At 48.7% G+C, this 15,083-nt stretch overlaps 1 protein-coding gene across 1 annotated transcript; it reads left to right on the plus strand.

Annotated features, from left to right (window-relative positions):
* Nucleotides 1-136: 136 nt before the first annotated feature.
* RIC8A (RIC8 guanine nucleotide exchange factor A) lies at nt 137-13,155 on the plus strand. The gene is made up of 10 exons (XM_080404569.1): nt 137-1,120; nt 3,477-3,524; nt 5,667-6,281; nt 6,924-7,018; nt 7,893-8,043; nt 8,722-8,817; nt 9,149-9,293; nt 9,756-9,900; nt 10,902-11,021; nt 11,891-13,155. Exons 1-10 carry the CDS (start codon nt 1,037-1,039, stop codon nt 12,009-12,011), a joined length of 1,620 nt encoding a protein of 539 aa, XP_080260695.1. The 5' UTR covers nt 137-1,036; the 3' UTR covers nt 12,012-13,155.
* Nucleotides 13,156-15,083: the final 1,928 nt, after the last annotated feature.

Here is a 15,083-nt window from a genome sequence, read left to right on the forward strand (position 1 = left end):
CCGGGACCCTCGAACATCCCCCGGGGCGAGGGGCACAGGCTCCCGTGACGGGCGAGACCAGTGCTTGGCCCTGTGGCAGAGCCGCGGTACGTGGCAGCGCAGAGCCTAGACGGGTGTGTGAGCCCATGTACCCACCCAAATTTGCTAGATTTTCCACCATTAGGAGTTACTTTCCAACACTGTGGACTTGCATAGCTCTGTGAACTGTTAAACTTGTGCCTGTGTCTAAAATAATCTCATCATCCGTGCCTATGCACATCTGCTCATTTACATTATTCTCATGAGGCACATTATCTTCTATAATGGTATAAAGGCTGGGGCCGTGGAGCCCAGCCATCCCCGTACGTGCAGTTTTACTGCGTGTGCAGTGTGTCTGACATAATCTGATGCACAGCCTGTCTCTGGTGCTGACTGCATGCAGTGACTGCAACAAAATCCTCACGAACTCGTTTCTTTTCACCACCTTAAAAGGTAGCTCTGCCTTGAAACAGGGGGATGCTTTCCTATCTGCCTGGCTTTCCTCTCCATACCTTTTTACTCCACAGGAATGTTTCTGGATATTTTTTTTTTTCTTCTTCTGTGCAGTAACAGAAATCAGGCCAGCCAGGGGAGGAGGAGGCAGAGAGCTATTTCAGGGAGCTGCTGTTATCTGCTCTATGTTAATCCCCTGGCTGGGTGGGGGGAAGGTTTTCCCCGAGTGCTTTACTGGGAGAGCATATATTAAACGTTGAAAAGCAAAGAGAGGAAGAAGATTAGAGGGAGAGAGAGGAAGCTGGCTGCTGGCTTTACTTGGGTTGTCCGTCTGCTCTGCTTTTATGGATGCAACAGCGTGAGCAATCTCACTTGGGGTTTTTTTTTTTGTGATTTATTTTTTTGCCCCTCTTTTTCTTTCCCCACCCCTTTCTCTCTCCCTCTTAGATATCTTAGACATCGAGGTCATTTTGCATCACCATCACTGTTGTCCAGGAGCTCTGGAAGCCCCCTCACTCCCTTTCCTCCCGGTTTCACCTCCTGCTGAAGCCGAGCTGTTAAGATAATGGAGCTCAGGACTGTAGTAGCCACCCTGGAAAGCGGGGAGCAAGACACAGTTCTCAAGGTGCTTCAGATCTACAACCAGGAGGTGAGTGAGCATCAGACCTCTCCCTGATGTCAGCTGCTGCTGTTTACAAGCCTGGAAGCAGGTTGGCCGTGTTCTGTGCCATCCGGCTGTCCCCAGTCTGTCTCCTCTGAGTGCATCTGTCTGCGCGTTACTGCCATAAAAATGTTACAGACTGCTTCGTCTTTTACTTACAGATGGTTCATTGCTTGATGTTTTGCTAGGAAGCAGCTAAGCAGCTTCTATCTTGGTTCCTTTGTATACTGGAAGTAAAGCACGTGGAAGGGATTTTCTTTAAAAAATATTATCCAGATCCCAAGTGAAACCTGGCAGGGAAATAAACGTCAATGTGAAGACCGAGTAGGAGGAGCTTTTTTGTTAAGGCAAGGTTTGGTAATAAAACTGAGGCCTGGGGAGGAGCTGCAGGTGAAATTGTGGTTGTGATTTGCAAGTAAAAGATCATCAGAGGTGGACAGGGATGGGCTGCTGGAATTTGGTACAGATGCTTGGTCTGAAAGCTGATAATAAGAAGTAAATAACAAATATAGAATAAAAAACCCCAAAAGAATGGTTTGGAAGCAGAGATGGAAGTGTTTCTAGCTTTCAAGTGGCAAAGGATTATCTGTGGGGGTAAATCCCTTTTGAAATAGACTGGTTGTCAGGGAAATTTCCTTCAGAGGGTTTCCACCAGGGTGGGGCTGGCCCTGCAGATCTGTGACTCATTCTGCACCATTCTTGAGTAGGTGGGAAGCCAGCGGGGAGAACCTGTGAATATTTTTCACAAGTGTGCAAGAGCGAGAGCGTGCAGCTGTTTCCAGCACTCTGTTTTGAAACAGGGGAGACACTAGCTCAGGAGTAGGTCCCTATTAAAGATGGTCCACAGGATTAACATCACCTACAGCAGGTGTAATGCTGGAGGAATTCAGAGTGCAAACAGAATTTGATGTGTAACAAGCCTGACGCATCAAACCACAATATCTTCTGTCTAATTCCTCTGGCTGGCTCCTTTGTCGGTGTATCGAGCGTAGGAAACTTGTAAGAATGTCAGTGGCTTTGCTAGCCTGTCTAGAATAAATGGAGCATTCAACGAGCATTATGAAACTGCAGATAAACTAAGCAACTTCCTGACTTTTTTTTTTTTTTTTTTTTTTTTACTGTAAAAAAATGACGGTACTTTTCTGGGGATATATTTTAATTCACTATTGCATACGCAGTCAGTTTTTGATTGCCAGGAGGAAACTACAGCTAAAGCAAAACCACAGGTATGGCTGAAAAATATACAGAAATGAGATTTCAGGAGCCCGCAAAGAGGATGTGGAGGAAAAGAACAAGAACAAGTGGCGTGGTTGTCTGCAGAGCGGATCGGTTCCAGGACTGAACCACCGGTTCCTCATAACGTGGTGCAGCAGCTTTTGCACTGGTCAGCTCACCATGCTAAAGCATGATAGTGCTGTGCCAGGGGCTGCCCTCCAGGAATACAGCTGTCCTGCTTCCACACCTGAGGTTTCTCAGCCAGATTGCTTTGCCCATCACAGCTTGTTCTAGGCTAGAAAGACCAAAGCCATCCCTGGGATCTTGGTAACTGTGACACAGTTAATCTGCAAACTTTTATTTTCTGTTTTTAAGCAGACAGGAAATCAGCAGCATGTAAAAAAAGGCAGTGAACGGCAGGGGAGACTACATTTGCAGAGTGAGTCGGGGAACACCTGTGATTGGTGGCCTTGCTGAGCAGAGGAATTACCAGCTATTACAGGATATTTGGGTTGTGATGAGCACCCACTTTACTGCTGCACTATTTTTAAAAGTCCATCTGTCAGATGGGCACAACTGTGGCCTGTGGCATTCAGCCTGCAATGCAGAGCCAGTGGAAGAGGGCAGTGGGTAATATTCATCACAGATGTTTTTCAAGGATGAAAGAGAAACGGGGGCCCACAGAATAGTGGAAACCTCAGACAAGGAAAGCGTTTCAGACCTGGTGGCGTGGTCAATCTCTGCTATTCAAACCAGATTCATTACCTGTAGTTGCAATGCATGTAGATAGAGTTGCTGAGGTAGGGACAGCATTGGAAAGAAAAGTCAGGACTGAAGCAAAAACCTCAGTGGCAGGGGAGTTTTCCTTTTGTCTTGTTCTTTGGGAGTTTGTGCTGTTTGTTACAAACGCCACAAATATTGTAGACCTCTCTGAGCACTGTGGCGCTCCTTGCCATGCTGATTCCTTGTCTCTGTGCCGGTTGGGACTGTCCTTGAGAAGGTGTGCTTGCTTTTGCAGTATGTTTTTAGACTTGCTGCTTTCCAGCTGAATGGCCCTTCCTTGGCTGGGCAAAACAGTTTTATGGATTTTTAACCTATTGTTTTTATTGTTTTTATTTTGCCCCCACAGAAATCTCAGTGCTTCACCTTTGATGATGAGGAGCGGGAAGACAGGAAGGTAGGCACACTCCTTGCTTTCTTCCTCTTGTCGGATGTGTAAATCTGCTGCTGTTGTGTACTCATGTCCAGCAGGGCTTGGTGGTGGCAGCCCCTACAGGAAAAGAAATGAGTGTTTTTTCATTAACTTGGTTAGGGAATGCTGTGCTCAAAATGCCTGGCTCTGTTTTTTCCATCAGTAGTTGTTTTAGGATACAGGTCAGCACCCTTCCAGCATTAGCAAGCCCTTTGGGTTCAGTGATGGATATAGTCTCAGCCACGGGTATATAAAAGTGTAATCCTTTATCTGTGGCATGGATCTGCTAGGCAAAGATCATAGCAACATGCAAGCCTCTCGAGGGTAAGTGGTTTTGCTGTGAGCCAGTTGCAGGATTTTATCAAGGCTATATATTAACAGATACTTTAAGCTGGTGTAATCTGGCACTTGATGGAAAGAAATGCTCCTGCCTGTTTGTTTCTGTTCTTTCACTTCTTTCATGTGAGGGCAGACCTTTGCGTGGCTGCGCGTGGTTGGTGGGCTGATCTGCCTAAATGATAACTTTTTTTTTTCTCCTGGATTATTTTTGAGCTGAGTCAGTTTTGTGGTCCAGTTCATTGGTTGATTGTGCTAATGCCTATGTTAGCATGGCAAGTGCGAACCAGGCATCCAGGGTGGAGAATGGGACCACTTTTGTCTGTACCATTGCCAGCTAAAGCTAGTGTGAAGTTTTTCCAGGTACAGCCTGATGTGTAGGACCAGATCTTGCAAGATCCAAGCTCTTTGCCTTGCACTGACTTGCTGTTCAGGCTGGGACAGTCACACGGGCTGTAAGTTCAGGGACAGCCTTGGGGTGCTCCACTTTTGGAGTGTATGTCATGAAATATGAATTCAGCATCACCGTCTAGTTCCTTGTGCTCATTTCTTCTATTGGTGTAGCCCTGGGCACATGCTCTGAGATCTTTTCAATCTGAGTCTGTCAGAGGCTTTGGCTATTTATGACTTCATCTTTAACTCATGTGTCTCTGTCTTGTATGGAAGAAGAGGAATGACTGTGCTTCTTGCTTCTCAGGGTTATGATTGTGGGGCATACTTCATGAGCTAAAGCTTGTTCAGTTCTGCTAGCCTCACGTTAAGGACTAAAATTCCTTTTTTCTTCATTCTTTCCCTCAGTCCTTTTATTATTTTGAAGTATAACTGATTAGGCTGTGTTAAGCCTATTACACTGAGTGATAGCAAAACTTGCAATCTTAGATTCCTTTGCTCTTGTAGTATGCATGGAAAGACATGTGCTCTGATACGGTGTTATGCTAAAGAGATCTAGTGAGATCTTACCTGACCAAGGTGTGAATGTGTGTGCAGTGAATTACCGGTGTAATGTGAGGTGTTGGTTCAAACCATGGCTGCACTTGGTTTAAACCCAGCTGGATGTGATTGCATGAAGCAACACCTTTGCTCTTGTACTCTTCTGTTCATTGCTGTCGCGTACCATGCTGTTATTCACAAGGGTTAGATTTTTAGCTCTTGTTGATTCGTGTTAGTGGAGCTCTGCTAGTCTGTACCTACTTGAGGATCTGGGCTAGTAGGTCTCCAGACAGCACTGAGATTTAGGGAGACACTACTTACTTGAATCTCCTGAGGCCTCTTCACCTCCTTTCCTGCGGCATCACGTGTTCTTCTTGCCTCACTTGGGTTCTTTTACCTTCCCTTGGTGATTTTCTGATGCATCTCTCAACTTTTTCAGTCTGTTTCTGGAGCACCCAGAGCAGATGCCTCCCTAATCTTAAGGCTCTGGGTGGGAGTAGAGCACTACTGTTGAGTTGGTTGTTGCTCCTTAGTGAAGCCATAAGGGGTGTTTCTGCCCTGCCCTCTTTGCTTAATGCAGCTGCCAAGTAAACTGTGTTAGCCTGAATCATCCTAACTATGGGTGAAGCTAAAATAGGCAATAGTTGCCTGTTAATATTCTCCCCTCACATCTGATACCCTCTCCCAGCTGTTCTTTGTTTCTTGGTGGGTGTCCTTGCTCATACTGGGTCAGGATCCAGAGCCATTAGTGGGCTTATCTCTAGATGGCCCTTGCATTTTCCAGTTCAGAGCGTTACAGGGTGGTGGGGGAGCACCGTGAAGCATCAGTGTGCAAGGCATTACTTTTTTCCAACTGCACAGAAAATGGCCCAGCTGCTGATCAAGTTCTTGGAAAAAGAGCTGCAGCCTTCCTGCCAGGTCACGTGTTTGGAAAGCATCCGCATCCTGTCCCGGGACAAATACTGCCTTGACCCTTTCACCACCAAGGAAGGCCTGAAGACCCTCTCCAGGCATGCTGGCATTGATTACTCGGAGGAGCTCATCCGGGAGGTCCCAGACTTGGATGTAATTCTGGAATCCCTCAAATGTCTCTGCAACATTGTCTTCAGCAGCCCTAGGGCACAGGAGCTGACAGCTGAAGCCCGGCTGGTGGTGGGTCTGGCCAAGCGCATCAAACTGTACAATGAGAGGAGCCTTCCTCACGAGGTCAAGTTCTTTGACCTGCGTCTCCTGTTCTTGCTGACGGCGCTGAGAGTGGACATCCGGCAGCAGCTAGCCCAAGAGCTCAGGGGCATTAGCCTGATGACAGATACCCTGGAGCTGACCCTTGGTGTAAAGTGGATGGACCCTTATGAAGTTGCCACTGAGGAGGGACTTCTCCCACCTTTGCCTCGGCAAGAGACAGAGCGAGCCATGGAGATCCTGAAAGTGCTCTTCAATATCACCTTTGATTCCAGCAAGAGGGAGGTGGACGAGGTAAGCTCCTTGGGTGTCCCATCCCACTGTATTCACATGTCTCCGGGATGTGGCTTGACTGCTGGTTTTCTCCTCTGTTGCATTTCCTCATATTACATACCGGCCCTCGTGCAGCCCCCAGGTACTTGTACAGGTAGCAAGAAACTCGCGTGTATATGGACCTTTCTTCCTAGAGCACCGCCTCTATCCAATGCATTATTAACCCTTAAGACTTTTAGAGCATTACAGTTTAAAAGTTGGGTATTTTTCCTTCCTAATGGCATGATTTGTTGTGCAAGTGGGAGGGCAATGCTCCCAGGTAACTTGCTTCTGAGTGTGGCCTGGTACTCTTTTCACCTTCTGGACAAGGTCAGAGGAAAGTATGATGGAGAACATCTCTGGGTAATCCATGGGCCTGTTTTGGGGCCATTTCCAGCCCTTGACCCAGTGTTGTAGAGTGAGGGGAAAGGTGTTGGGCAGGAGGAAGACTCTGTGTTGACCTCAAAATGAGAATTGGGAAGCTACTTCCAGTTAAACACCCTGCTGTTGGTTATCATGCTGCTGGAGGGAGGGATGGGGTTGTGGGCTGCAGGGGCAGCAGGCTGTGGGACGTGGAGGATCCCTTTTCCTCATCAAGGTTTTAATTTTCTGTTTTGGGTCCAGGAAGATGCTGCTTTGTACCGGCACTTGGGTGCCCTCCTGCGCCACTGCCTCATGATCTCTGCTGATGGAGAGGACCGGACTGAGGAGTTCCACAGGTCTGTGTTAGATAACTAGGTCATGATCTTCACTAGAAACAGGGTCCCCAAGGCAGATCCTGCCTGACCCTGGCATTAACATCTGCTTGTTTGGTGCTTGCTAAGGTGACTGCTGACAAGCAGGCATCTTTGATTTGGCCTGTGTGTTCCTCATGCTGCTAGAACCCAGAAATAGCCCAGCCCTTCCTACAGTCAGTTTCTGTGTGCTAATGCCACAGCCTCCCGGCCTACAGGAGGAAGGGTTTTCTCCAAGCCTGCTGACCCCAAGGGCTGTATTCAGTATCCTGCATCAGGCCTCCTCAACAGTGCCACCCACTTCAGTGGGCAATCTGCCAGAGCAGATGTTCGATACTTTAATTAAGGAGTGCATGGAGTGCCCTTAATTAACTGTCAGTCTCTTGAGCCATGCTGAGAAACTGCCTGTGTCACATTGCTGAGCCTTATTGGTCCAGGGGTGTCAGCTGTGAGGAGGTGACACCATCCTGTTCTCAAGAAAACTATAGTCAGAGGAATCCTAAACAATGCATTGCATTGACCGTCAAGCTGAGAAGGAGTCATACAGCAGGAGACCCTAGAGAAAGATCTTTGACCACCCAGATTAGTCCTACTTGGCATCTCTGTCAAGATCCATGGTTTCTCAGTTGTCACTGAAGTCTCTTTGGACTCCCAGAAAATAGTTCAACTACCCAAAAAGCAGTTCAGTTTATTCCCTTTTAGTGGTGTGAGGAGCTTGGGATGCAGTCCAAAGACAGCTTGGATCTTGAGGTACTGACGCTCCTGGAAGTTAGTAACGAACCTTCATTTCTGGATAGCTGAAGAACTTCTGTGAGCAAAGATCCATGACTGCGTGTTCACTTCTCTTTTATATCTTTAGTCATACAGTTAACCTTTTGGGCAACTTGCCCCTGAAATGTCTGGATGTCCTTCTGACCCCGAAAGTCCGGCCAGGCTCGCTTGAGTACATGGGTGTCAACATGGATGCAGTCAGCATCCTACTGGATTTCCTGGAGCGACGCCTTGACAGGGTGAGTTGTGAAGCTGCTGTGTGAGTTAATCACTGCTGTTTTCACAAGTTCACTGCAGGGCACCTTTCCTTCAGTCTACATTCATCCTTGAAAAGCCCAGTGCCAACACCACATGAGCACCAGCAAGGCATGGGTATTTTGGAGATAGCCCTTTACAGAAGAGGCAGTTTTTAGTAGAGGCAAAACTCTTATGGTAGGACTAAAACAACGTCTGTCAGCTGGGAAGGTGACTGGGTGATTGCTTTATGGACTGCAGGTAGTGAGATGGGTTGAACAGTAGATGATTAGCTGGGTGATTAAAATATCAGTGCTCTGTTTCGCTCAACTCAGCAGTGATATGGTGGGCCGCTTCTGGAAGCCTGAATTTGCGTTATTTTCAAGCTGACTGTGGCTTTCAGTCTCCGGAGTTATTCCAAAGGGCCTCCAAATTTTACAGCTGCACTTCTCTACTCTGGATGCCCTATACAAGTATTTCTAGCACTGCTGTGCTACAGAGCAGGGTTTGGAAGTTCGTGCCAGTTTGAGGAATGATGAAGCACCGATTCCTATAGTAGAGGCTGGAAAGCTTCCATGTCCATCTGTTTCCCTGATGGTCTGTACTCGTGTTCTCCATCATTAGCCGGATGAGTTGAGCTCAGTGTGACTAACGTGTTTTTCACTTTGTGGACACTTCTGCAGGGACACAAGCTGAAGGAGAGTTTGACCCCTGTGCTGAACCTGCTGACTGAGAGTGCCCGAGTCCACCGCCAGACGAGGAAGTTCCTGAAGGCAAAGGTACGCTATCTGTCGGCCTAATTGAATGATGCTGCACTGAGCAGAGAGAATAGCAAACGGTCTGATTATTGCCATCCTCCAAACAGACCTCCTCTGTCTTTCTGCTAGGTTCTGATATGTATGGGTGATTGAGGCCAGTGGTACCCACACTGTTTTTTTCCACACTGTTTTTTTCCACACTGTTTTTTTCCACACTGTTTTTTTCCACATGTCCCACACTATGTGGTTTTATTAATTTTAGCTGACTTGTAAAATGCACATACATTTTCCCCTGTCTGACCTGCTGCTGCCATTCCAGCTCTGCTGATCACCCCTCATTGTGGCCTTGTAGGTGCTGCCTCCACTCCGGGATGTGAGGAATCGGCCAGAGGTGGGGAACTCGCTGCGGAATAAGCTGGTACGTTTGATGACCCACATCGACACAGACGTGAAGCACTGTGCGGCAGAGTTCCTCTTTGTCCTCTGCAAGGAGAGTGGTGAGTTGCAGGGGCTTGCTGTGGGCTTTGGTGACAGGAAATCGTGGAGCCTGGCCCCTGGGCAAGCCAGAGAGTGTGGGATTGGTGACCCTCTGCAGCCAGCAGGATCTTCTGTCTTCCCTTGGGCCAGATACACTGAGTAGGGAAAAGGGGAGAGTATCCAAGTGCTCTGTGGGAACGAGTTTCTTGTGCCAGCGGTGAGTGAAAAGCTCTGCTGGAGGATGCCCCAACACCCTGTCGACAACCTGGCCTGCATTCAGGCCTCCGCCCTGTGGGTGCTGTCCCTGCCGTTCTTGGTGCATAGCGTGGGAGCCTTGCTTCCCTGTCAGAGTTCAAGGAAGCACTGGCATTTCTGTGTCCGTGGCCTTGCGCTGATCTTGCTGTTGGAGCACAGAGGAGCAGACGGGGCTGGAGAGGCAGAAGGGGAAGCACAGGGTGGTTTCTCTCTCTCTCTCCTGGCAGTGTCACGGTTTGTGAAGTACACTGGCTACGGGAATGCAGCTGGGCTCCTGGCAGCACGAGGCCTCATGGCTGGTGGTCGGGAAGAGGGAGAGTACTCGGAAGATGAAGACACAGACACTGAGGAGTACAAAGAGGCAAAGCCCAAGTAAAGAAGTCTGCTTCTCCTCTATAGCACCCCTCTTCCTACACCTTCTTCCCACTCCTGCTCTGTCCCTTTCTTCATCTCTCTCCCTGCCATCTGCTTTGTCCCGCTTTTTCACATGAGCATTTCCTTCCACATTATTTACCAGTTTCACCCTTACCTTTGATGTCCTGTTCCACCCTCTCTGCCTGTTCCTTGGGTGAAATGGCTCTGTGGCTGAGCTCCTCATAGTGGTACTGGTGCATATATTTGGTCCCTGCAGCTGGGTACAGGCTCTAGAGCAAAGTGTGTTCCTTCAGCCAGAGCCCATTCTGCACCAGACCTGTTCATGGTGTGCACGTGGCAGTATCTCTCTCTAATCCGTATCTGATACCCACCCGTTCTTGGCATCTGCACACTCCACTACGGTGACAGGTTTTTACTGTGTGCTGGAGCAAGGGCGGCTCCTTCTTGCAGCGGGGTTGGAAGTGCCAATTACTCCTCCATCTCCAGAGCCCTGTGCTGCTGGAGCAAGGTGGTTTCTTTGGGGTTGTTTTTTTTCATTTGCCTGTGAATTAATGGTGGTAACTCAAGGATGAGGGATGTGGTGGGAGAGCTCCAGGACTGTGCTCAGCTCTAGGTCCTATACATTCCAGCATCCTGTTCAATGTGGTTTACAGGTTGGGGGTTGTTTTTTTGGGGTTTTTTTTCTGTGTGAGCTTTTTGCCTTCTGACTCAATGAGAGGGGAAAAGTGTCATTTGCCCTTGTGCATGTGGTTTAAAACTGCACCGTGGAATTGGCAGGATGGTGATGTTGGTTACGCAAGAGAAATAGGAGGGATTTGCAAGTGGGGACAACTGTGCACAGGACATACAGAAAGAGACTGGAAGCACGAGCGGCAATGACAGTCAGCCTTGCCGTTGTGTTCCTCTGCTCTATACAGGCAAAGAAGGATTTTAAACAGCCCTTTTGTTCCTCCTGTGCTTTACCCCTCTCTTTTGCCCTGGCCTCGCTATTCTTGCAGCATTAACCCTGTCACGGGACGTGTCGAGGAGAAACTACCCAACCCCATGGAAGGAATGACTGAAGAGCAGAAGGAATACGAAGCCATGAAGTTAGTCAACATGTTTGACAAATTGTCCAGGTACTAGAAAGTTGTGTACGTTCATGTCTGCATCAGCACCTGTGTCTGTGATTTACATTTATCACAATGTATTCCCAAGGCGACCCCTAACTGAAGGGATGTAGGAGAGAGCATGGAGGAGATACATGAGGAAATATTTCCTTAATCTGGGCCCCGTTATGTGCAAGGGAAGGCGCTGCAAGCCCTGCACACCTCTTTGGTGTAATGGCGCGCTGTGAAATTCCTCTACGTGCCTGCACTGTGTTTTTGAGCACCTGTTGCCTCACCAGGTTTGGCTGGGTGCTCAGTAAGAACAGCAGCCACTGTCCTGGCAAGGCTGCTCAGCAGGAAGCAGTGTTTTGGGACATATGGCAGTCAGGGCCACCAATCCGTTTCCCTGCAGGAGTGTTTTCTCTGGTTGTTCTTCATCCGTCATTAAAAGGTGCCACAGAGCAACCCAGAATCTGCCAACTGAATTCAGACCATCCCCATGGATGGGAGGGGGAGAGGGCAGTGCATTTAATGTATGCATTTCCATCATGTGCTAGAGGGAGAGGAACACTGATGTCAGTGCTAGTTTTCCTCTGGCAATCCTTGCACCACACGACCTGTACCTGGACAGGACCCTAAAACTGAGCCTATTCCAGGGAACCTGAGGATAACAATGCTTGCAAATTGTGCTTCCAGCCATTTCCTCACCGTGCTGGAGGTTTTGTGGTGATAACTGTCCCCCACTTCTAAAAAGGGATTCTTAGTGGTTGCTTGGTGTGGTTGTGGGCTGCTTCTGGGCAGTTTCCGCAAGCCCCATGTTTCTGCTGTAGTGCTCATCTGTTCCTGTGTTGTCTGCTGCAGATTTGTGTTACTTTCCCCTCTCTCCTCCCTGGTTTCAGAGAGCAAGTCATCCAGCCCATGGGCATCACGCCAAGCGGCAACCTGGCCCCCATGGAGAATGCCATCCGCGATATGGCTGATGAGAGGTCATCGTCCGACTCTGACCTGGGGCTGGACTGATCCAGACCTCTTGCCCCAGCTGCGGAGAGCTGGGGAGCCTCTGTCCGCTCTCCATCAGAACTGATGCCGCACTCAGTGGCTAGTACTGGGCCAGGACTCTCCCTGTGGGATCTGGATCCAGCCTGGAACCCTCACAGTCCACAGTAAGGAACACCTCCTGCCTCCTTCCCAGGTCCGTAACCACCTCTCCTTCCAGAGGGTCTTCGTGACCTGGCTCTACTTTGGTCTCTCCTGTCAGCAGCCTTGAGGATTTCGTACTCCAAATCACTTCCAGGACTTTCCAGTAGGATTTTTTTTTTTTTTTTAAATACGTGATGTTTGGGAAGAAGAGTTGGGGGAGGATCTTTCTGTCACACCATCATGGTTCAGCAATCTGCAGAGCATCTTGTGTACGTGCCGACGCTTATGTGGCCACTTGTCAGCATGCGCGTCACCGTGTGTGGCTGTGTGAGGCTGGCCCTGTGTGTGGGGAGCTGCTCCCCAGGAACGCGGTGGGGAGGTGGGAGCAGTTATTCACGGCAGCTCTTGGGGATTGGTGTCCGCGGGGCATAGTGCATCCATTTCATCAGCAGGCAGCTGGGCATGTGTGCACGATGTGTGGCTGTGAGCGTGACGGTGTTTGTGCAGAACAGGAATGTATGGACTTAGGAGTGTATGTGAGTGTGGCCAGGAGCAGCAATGTGTGCACTGCGGGGAGGCGAGCGAAGCTTTTCTGTGAAGCTTCCAGCATTCCTGTCAGCTGCAGGAGAGAAACACACAGGTGACTGCCAGGAATGCTCTGATATTTGGTCTCTGGCGCTGTGCAATGTTCCTGTAACCACAAAGTTTAGTTTTTGGCGTTAATCTTTTCCCATCTCATGCTTTCCAAATGAAAGGCCAAAATCTGTCTTGTCTGCTGCCTCTTTGTCTGCCTTGGCTTTCCCACAGGTCTGCTGCTGTTTGCACCCAGGGGCTGGTGTTGGTCCTGTCCTTTGCTGTGGCTTAGATTTGTCTTTTATTTGTTTTGTTTTGAGTTTTTTTCTTTTTAAAGAAAATTGTTTTAAAGAAAATCTTCCAGTTTGTCTCATGTACCAGAGTTCCAAAACTTACTATCACAAGTAGGAATGCAAAAGTGATGCTAGAATAAAGAAAACCTGACAAACGACTGCATGGCAGTGATTCATCGAATGTGATAGCTCTGAGAAAGGAAGGAAATATCTTTGGCTTTTACTTATTAGCAGATGGTTCTACTCTGATCACCCTGAACTTTATGGTGTTTTTTGGGAAGTAAAATTGTGGCGTTGAACTGGGGCTAAGCCAGAACCTTTCCCTGCACTAAGTATAACTGAATAGAGCATCCCAAAGTTAGAGTAAGCATTGAAGCCTGAGGATTGGAAAACTATTTTAGCTCGACCCTTCAGGCCTCACAACACACAGTTGTTTATAGGACTGTTCCTCATCTCCTCTATAAATGCTCTGTAATGGTTGAAAATTGTGCACATCAGCTCTATTTTCTGTCTGTGCAGTGGGGATTTGCTGCTCAGCCTTTGCAGGACGTGAGCCACCCTCAATGATCTGGCTTTGCTGAGGTTTCTGAGTCCCCACAGGGCAGCACGTGCAGCAGAGCTGGGGCTCTGGTGGGAAGGCAGACTGGCTGACCAGGCTCCCCAGTGGGGCACAATACAGGGCACCCAGGAAAGCTGGGTCTGGGGAGGCTGCCGGTGCGCAGCTGAGGTGAGCAGAGGGTTTGCAAGTATTTCTGCCTGTGTATTTTTAGGAGTCGGTGCTTGTTTTCTGAAGACTGCCTCTATGACATGAAAAGCTGAAGGTATGCTTAATTTAGTTTAGTTCTTAAGTGATTAAAAATTTTTTCAGTAGTTATGATTAAGTCCCAGGCTCTCCCAGGGGTATGCAAAATTTATGTAAAACTGACCCACTAAAATTTGTGGATAGGCTTCTGTCATGAGAATAGTGTCAGGGTATTGCAGCTGGAGTTTTTAGGCCAACTGCATCTCTCCCCTTCTTTTTTTATTTTTTTTATTTAATAACTAGCAAAACCCCTCACTGCAGACCTTCCATGTGAAGATGCAGACCTCTGTCTCTACATCTCTTAAAGCTTTCCATGCAAAAGGAAAAGTAAGGGTGTGTATCTTTAATGCAGCGCTTCTGGTATCGTATTCTGTTTCTCTGTTGTGCTTAAACTCCTGACTTGCAACTGACAGGCCCTGCTTTGAAAAGCCCTGGTGCAAGGGCTGAACTTGGCACAGGGGGCTTTGGGAGTGAGGGTTTGTGAACAGGGTATGTTTTAAAAACAAGATGCTGCCACAGTTTTCATTGCAAAGCAACGTGCCACGAGGCTTCTGGTGCTCTGCAAAGTGAGAGAACAACCGTTCTTCTTGCGGCTGTGCGTTCAAACGCAGCTGCTGGGCTGGTCTGGCTGCAAGGAGGAACATGCAGTTATATTTAAATTGTGCATTTGGATAAACAAGTCTGCTCATCTGAATGCGAGCTTGTTCAAACCTATCTTCAAGGCATTTAGACTTGCTTAAACCTTTCTTTTTCTTGTTCAACCTTTCTTTCAGTTGGCAAACGGTCATGAGTGGTGTTCCTGAGGGCTCAGTGCTGGGGCCAGTCCCGTTTAATGTCTGTATCAATGATCTGGATGAGGGGATAGAGTGCACCCTCAGTAAGTTTGCAGACAACACCAAGTTGGGAAGTTGATCTGCTTGTGGCTAGGAAGGCTCTGCAGAGGGATCTGGACAGGCTGGACCGATGGGCCGAGGCCAGTTGTACGAGGTTCAAGACGGCTCAGTGCGGGGTCCTGCACGTGGGTCACACCAGCCCCAGGCAGCGCTGCGGACTGGGGCAGAGCGGCTGGAAAGCTGCCTGGTGGGAAAGGCCCTGGGGGGACTGGTTGACAGCTGGCTGGGCATGAGCCGGCTGTATGCCCAGGTGGCCAAGGGGGCCAACAGCATCCTGGCTTGTATCTGAAACAGTGTGGCCAGTGGGACCAGGGCAGCAACTGTCCCCCTGTAATCGGCACTGGTGAGGCTGCACCTCAAACCCTGTGTGCAGTTTTGGGCCCCTCACTGC

Source organism: Falco punctatus, assembly GCF_963210335.1.
Source record: "Falco punctatus genome assembly, chromosome: 10".
Taxonomy (NCBI): Eukaryota; Metazoa; Chordata; class Aves; order Falconiformes; family Falconidae; genus Falco; species Falco punctatus.

Bases quoted from the DNA above. Each gene is read 5' to 3' on its own strand.
- RIC8A (XM_080404569.1), top strand. From the start codon at position 1,037: ATGGAGCTCAGGACTGTAGTAGCCACCCTGGAAAGCGGGGAGCAAGAC. The intron at 8,044-8,721 runs GTGAGTTGTGAA...ACACTTCTGCAG, and splicing joins TGGAGCGACGCCTTGACAGG to GGACACAAGCTGAAGGAGAG. The intron at 9,294-9,755 runs GTGAGTTGCAGG...CTCTCCTGGCAG, and splicing joins TGTCCTCTGCAAGGAGAGTG to TGTCACGGTTTGTGAAGTAC.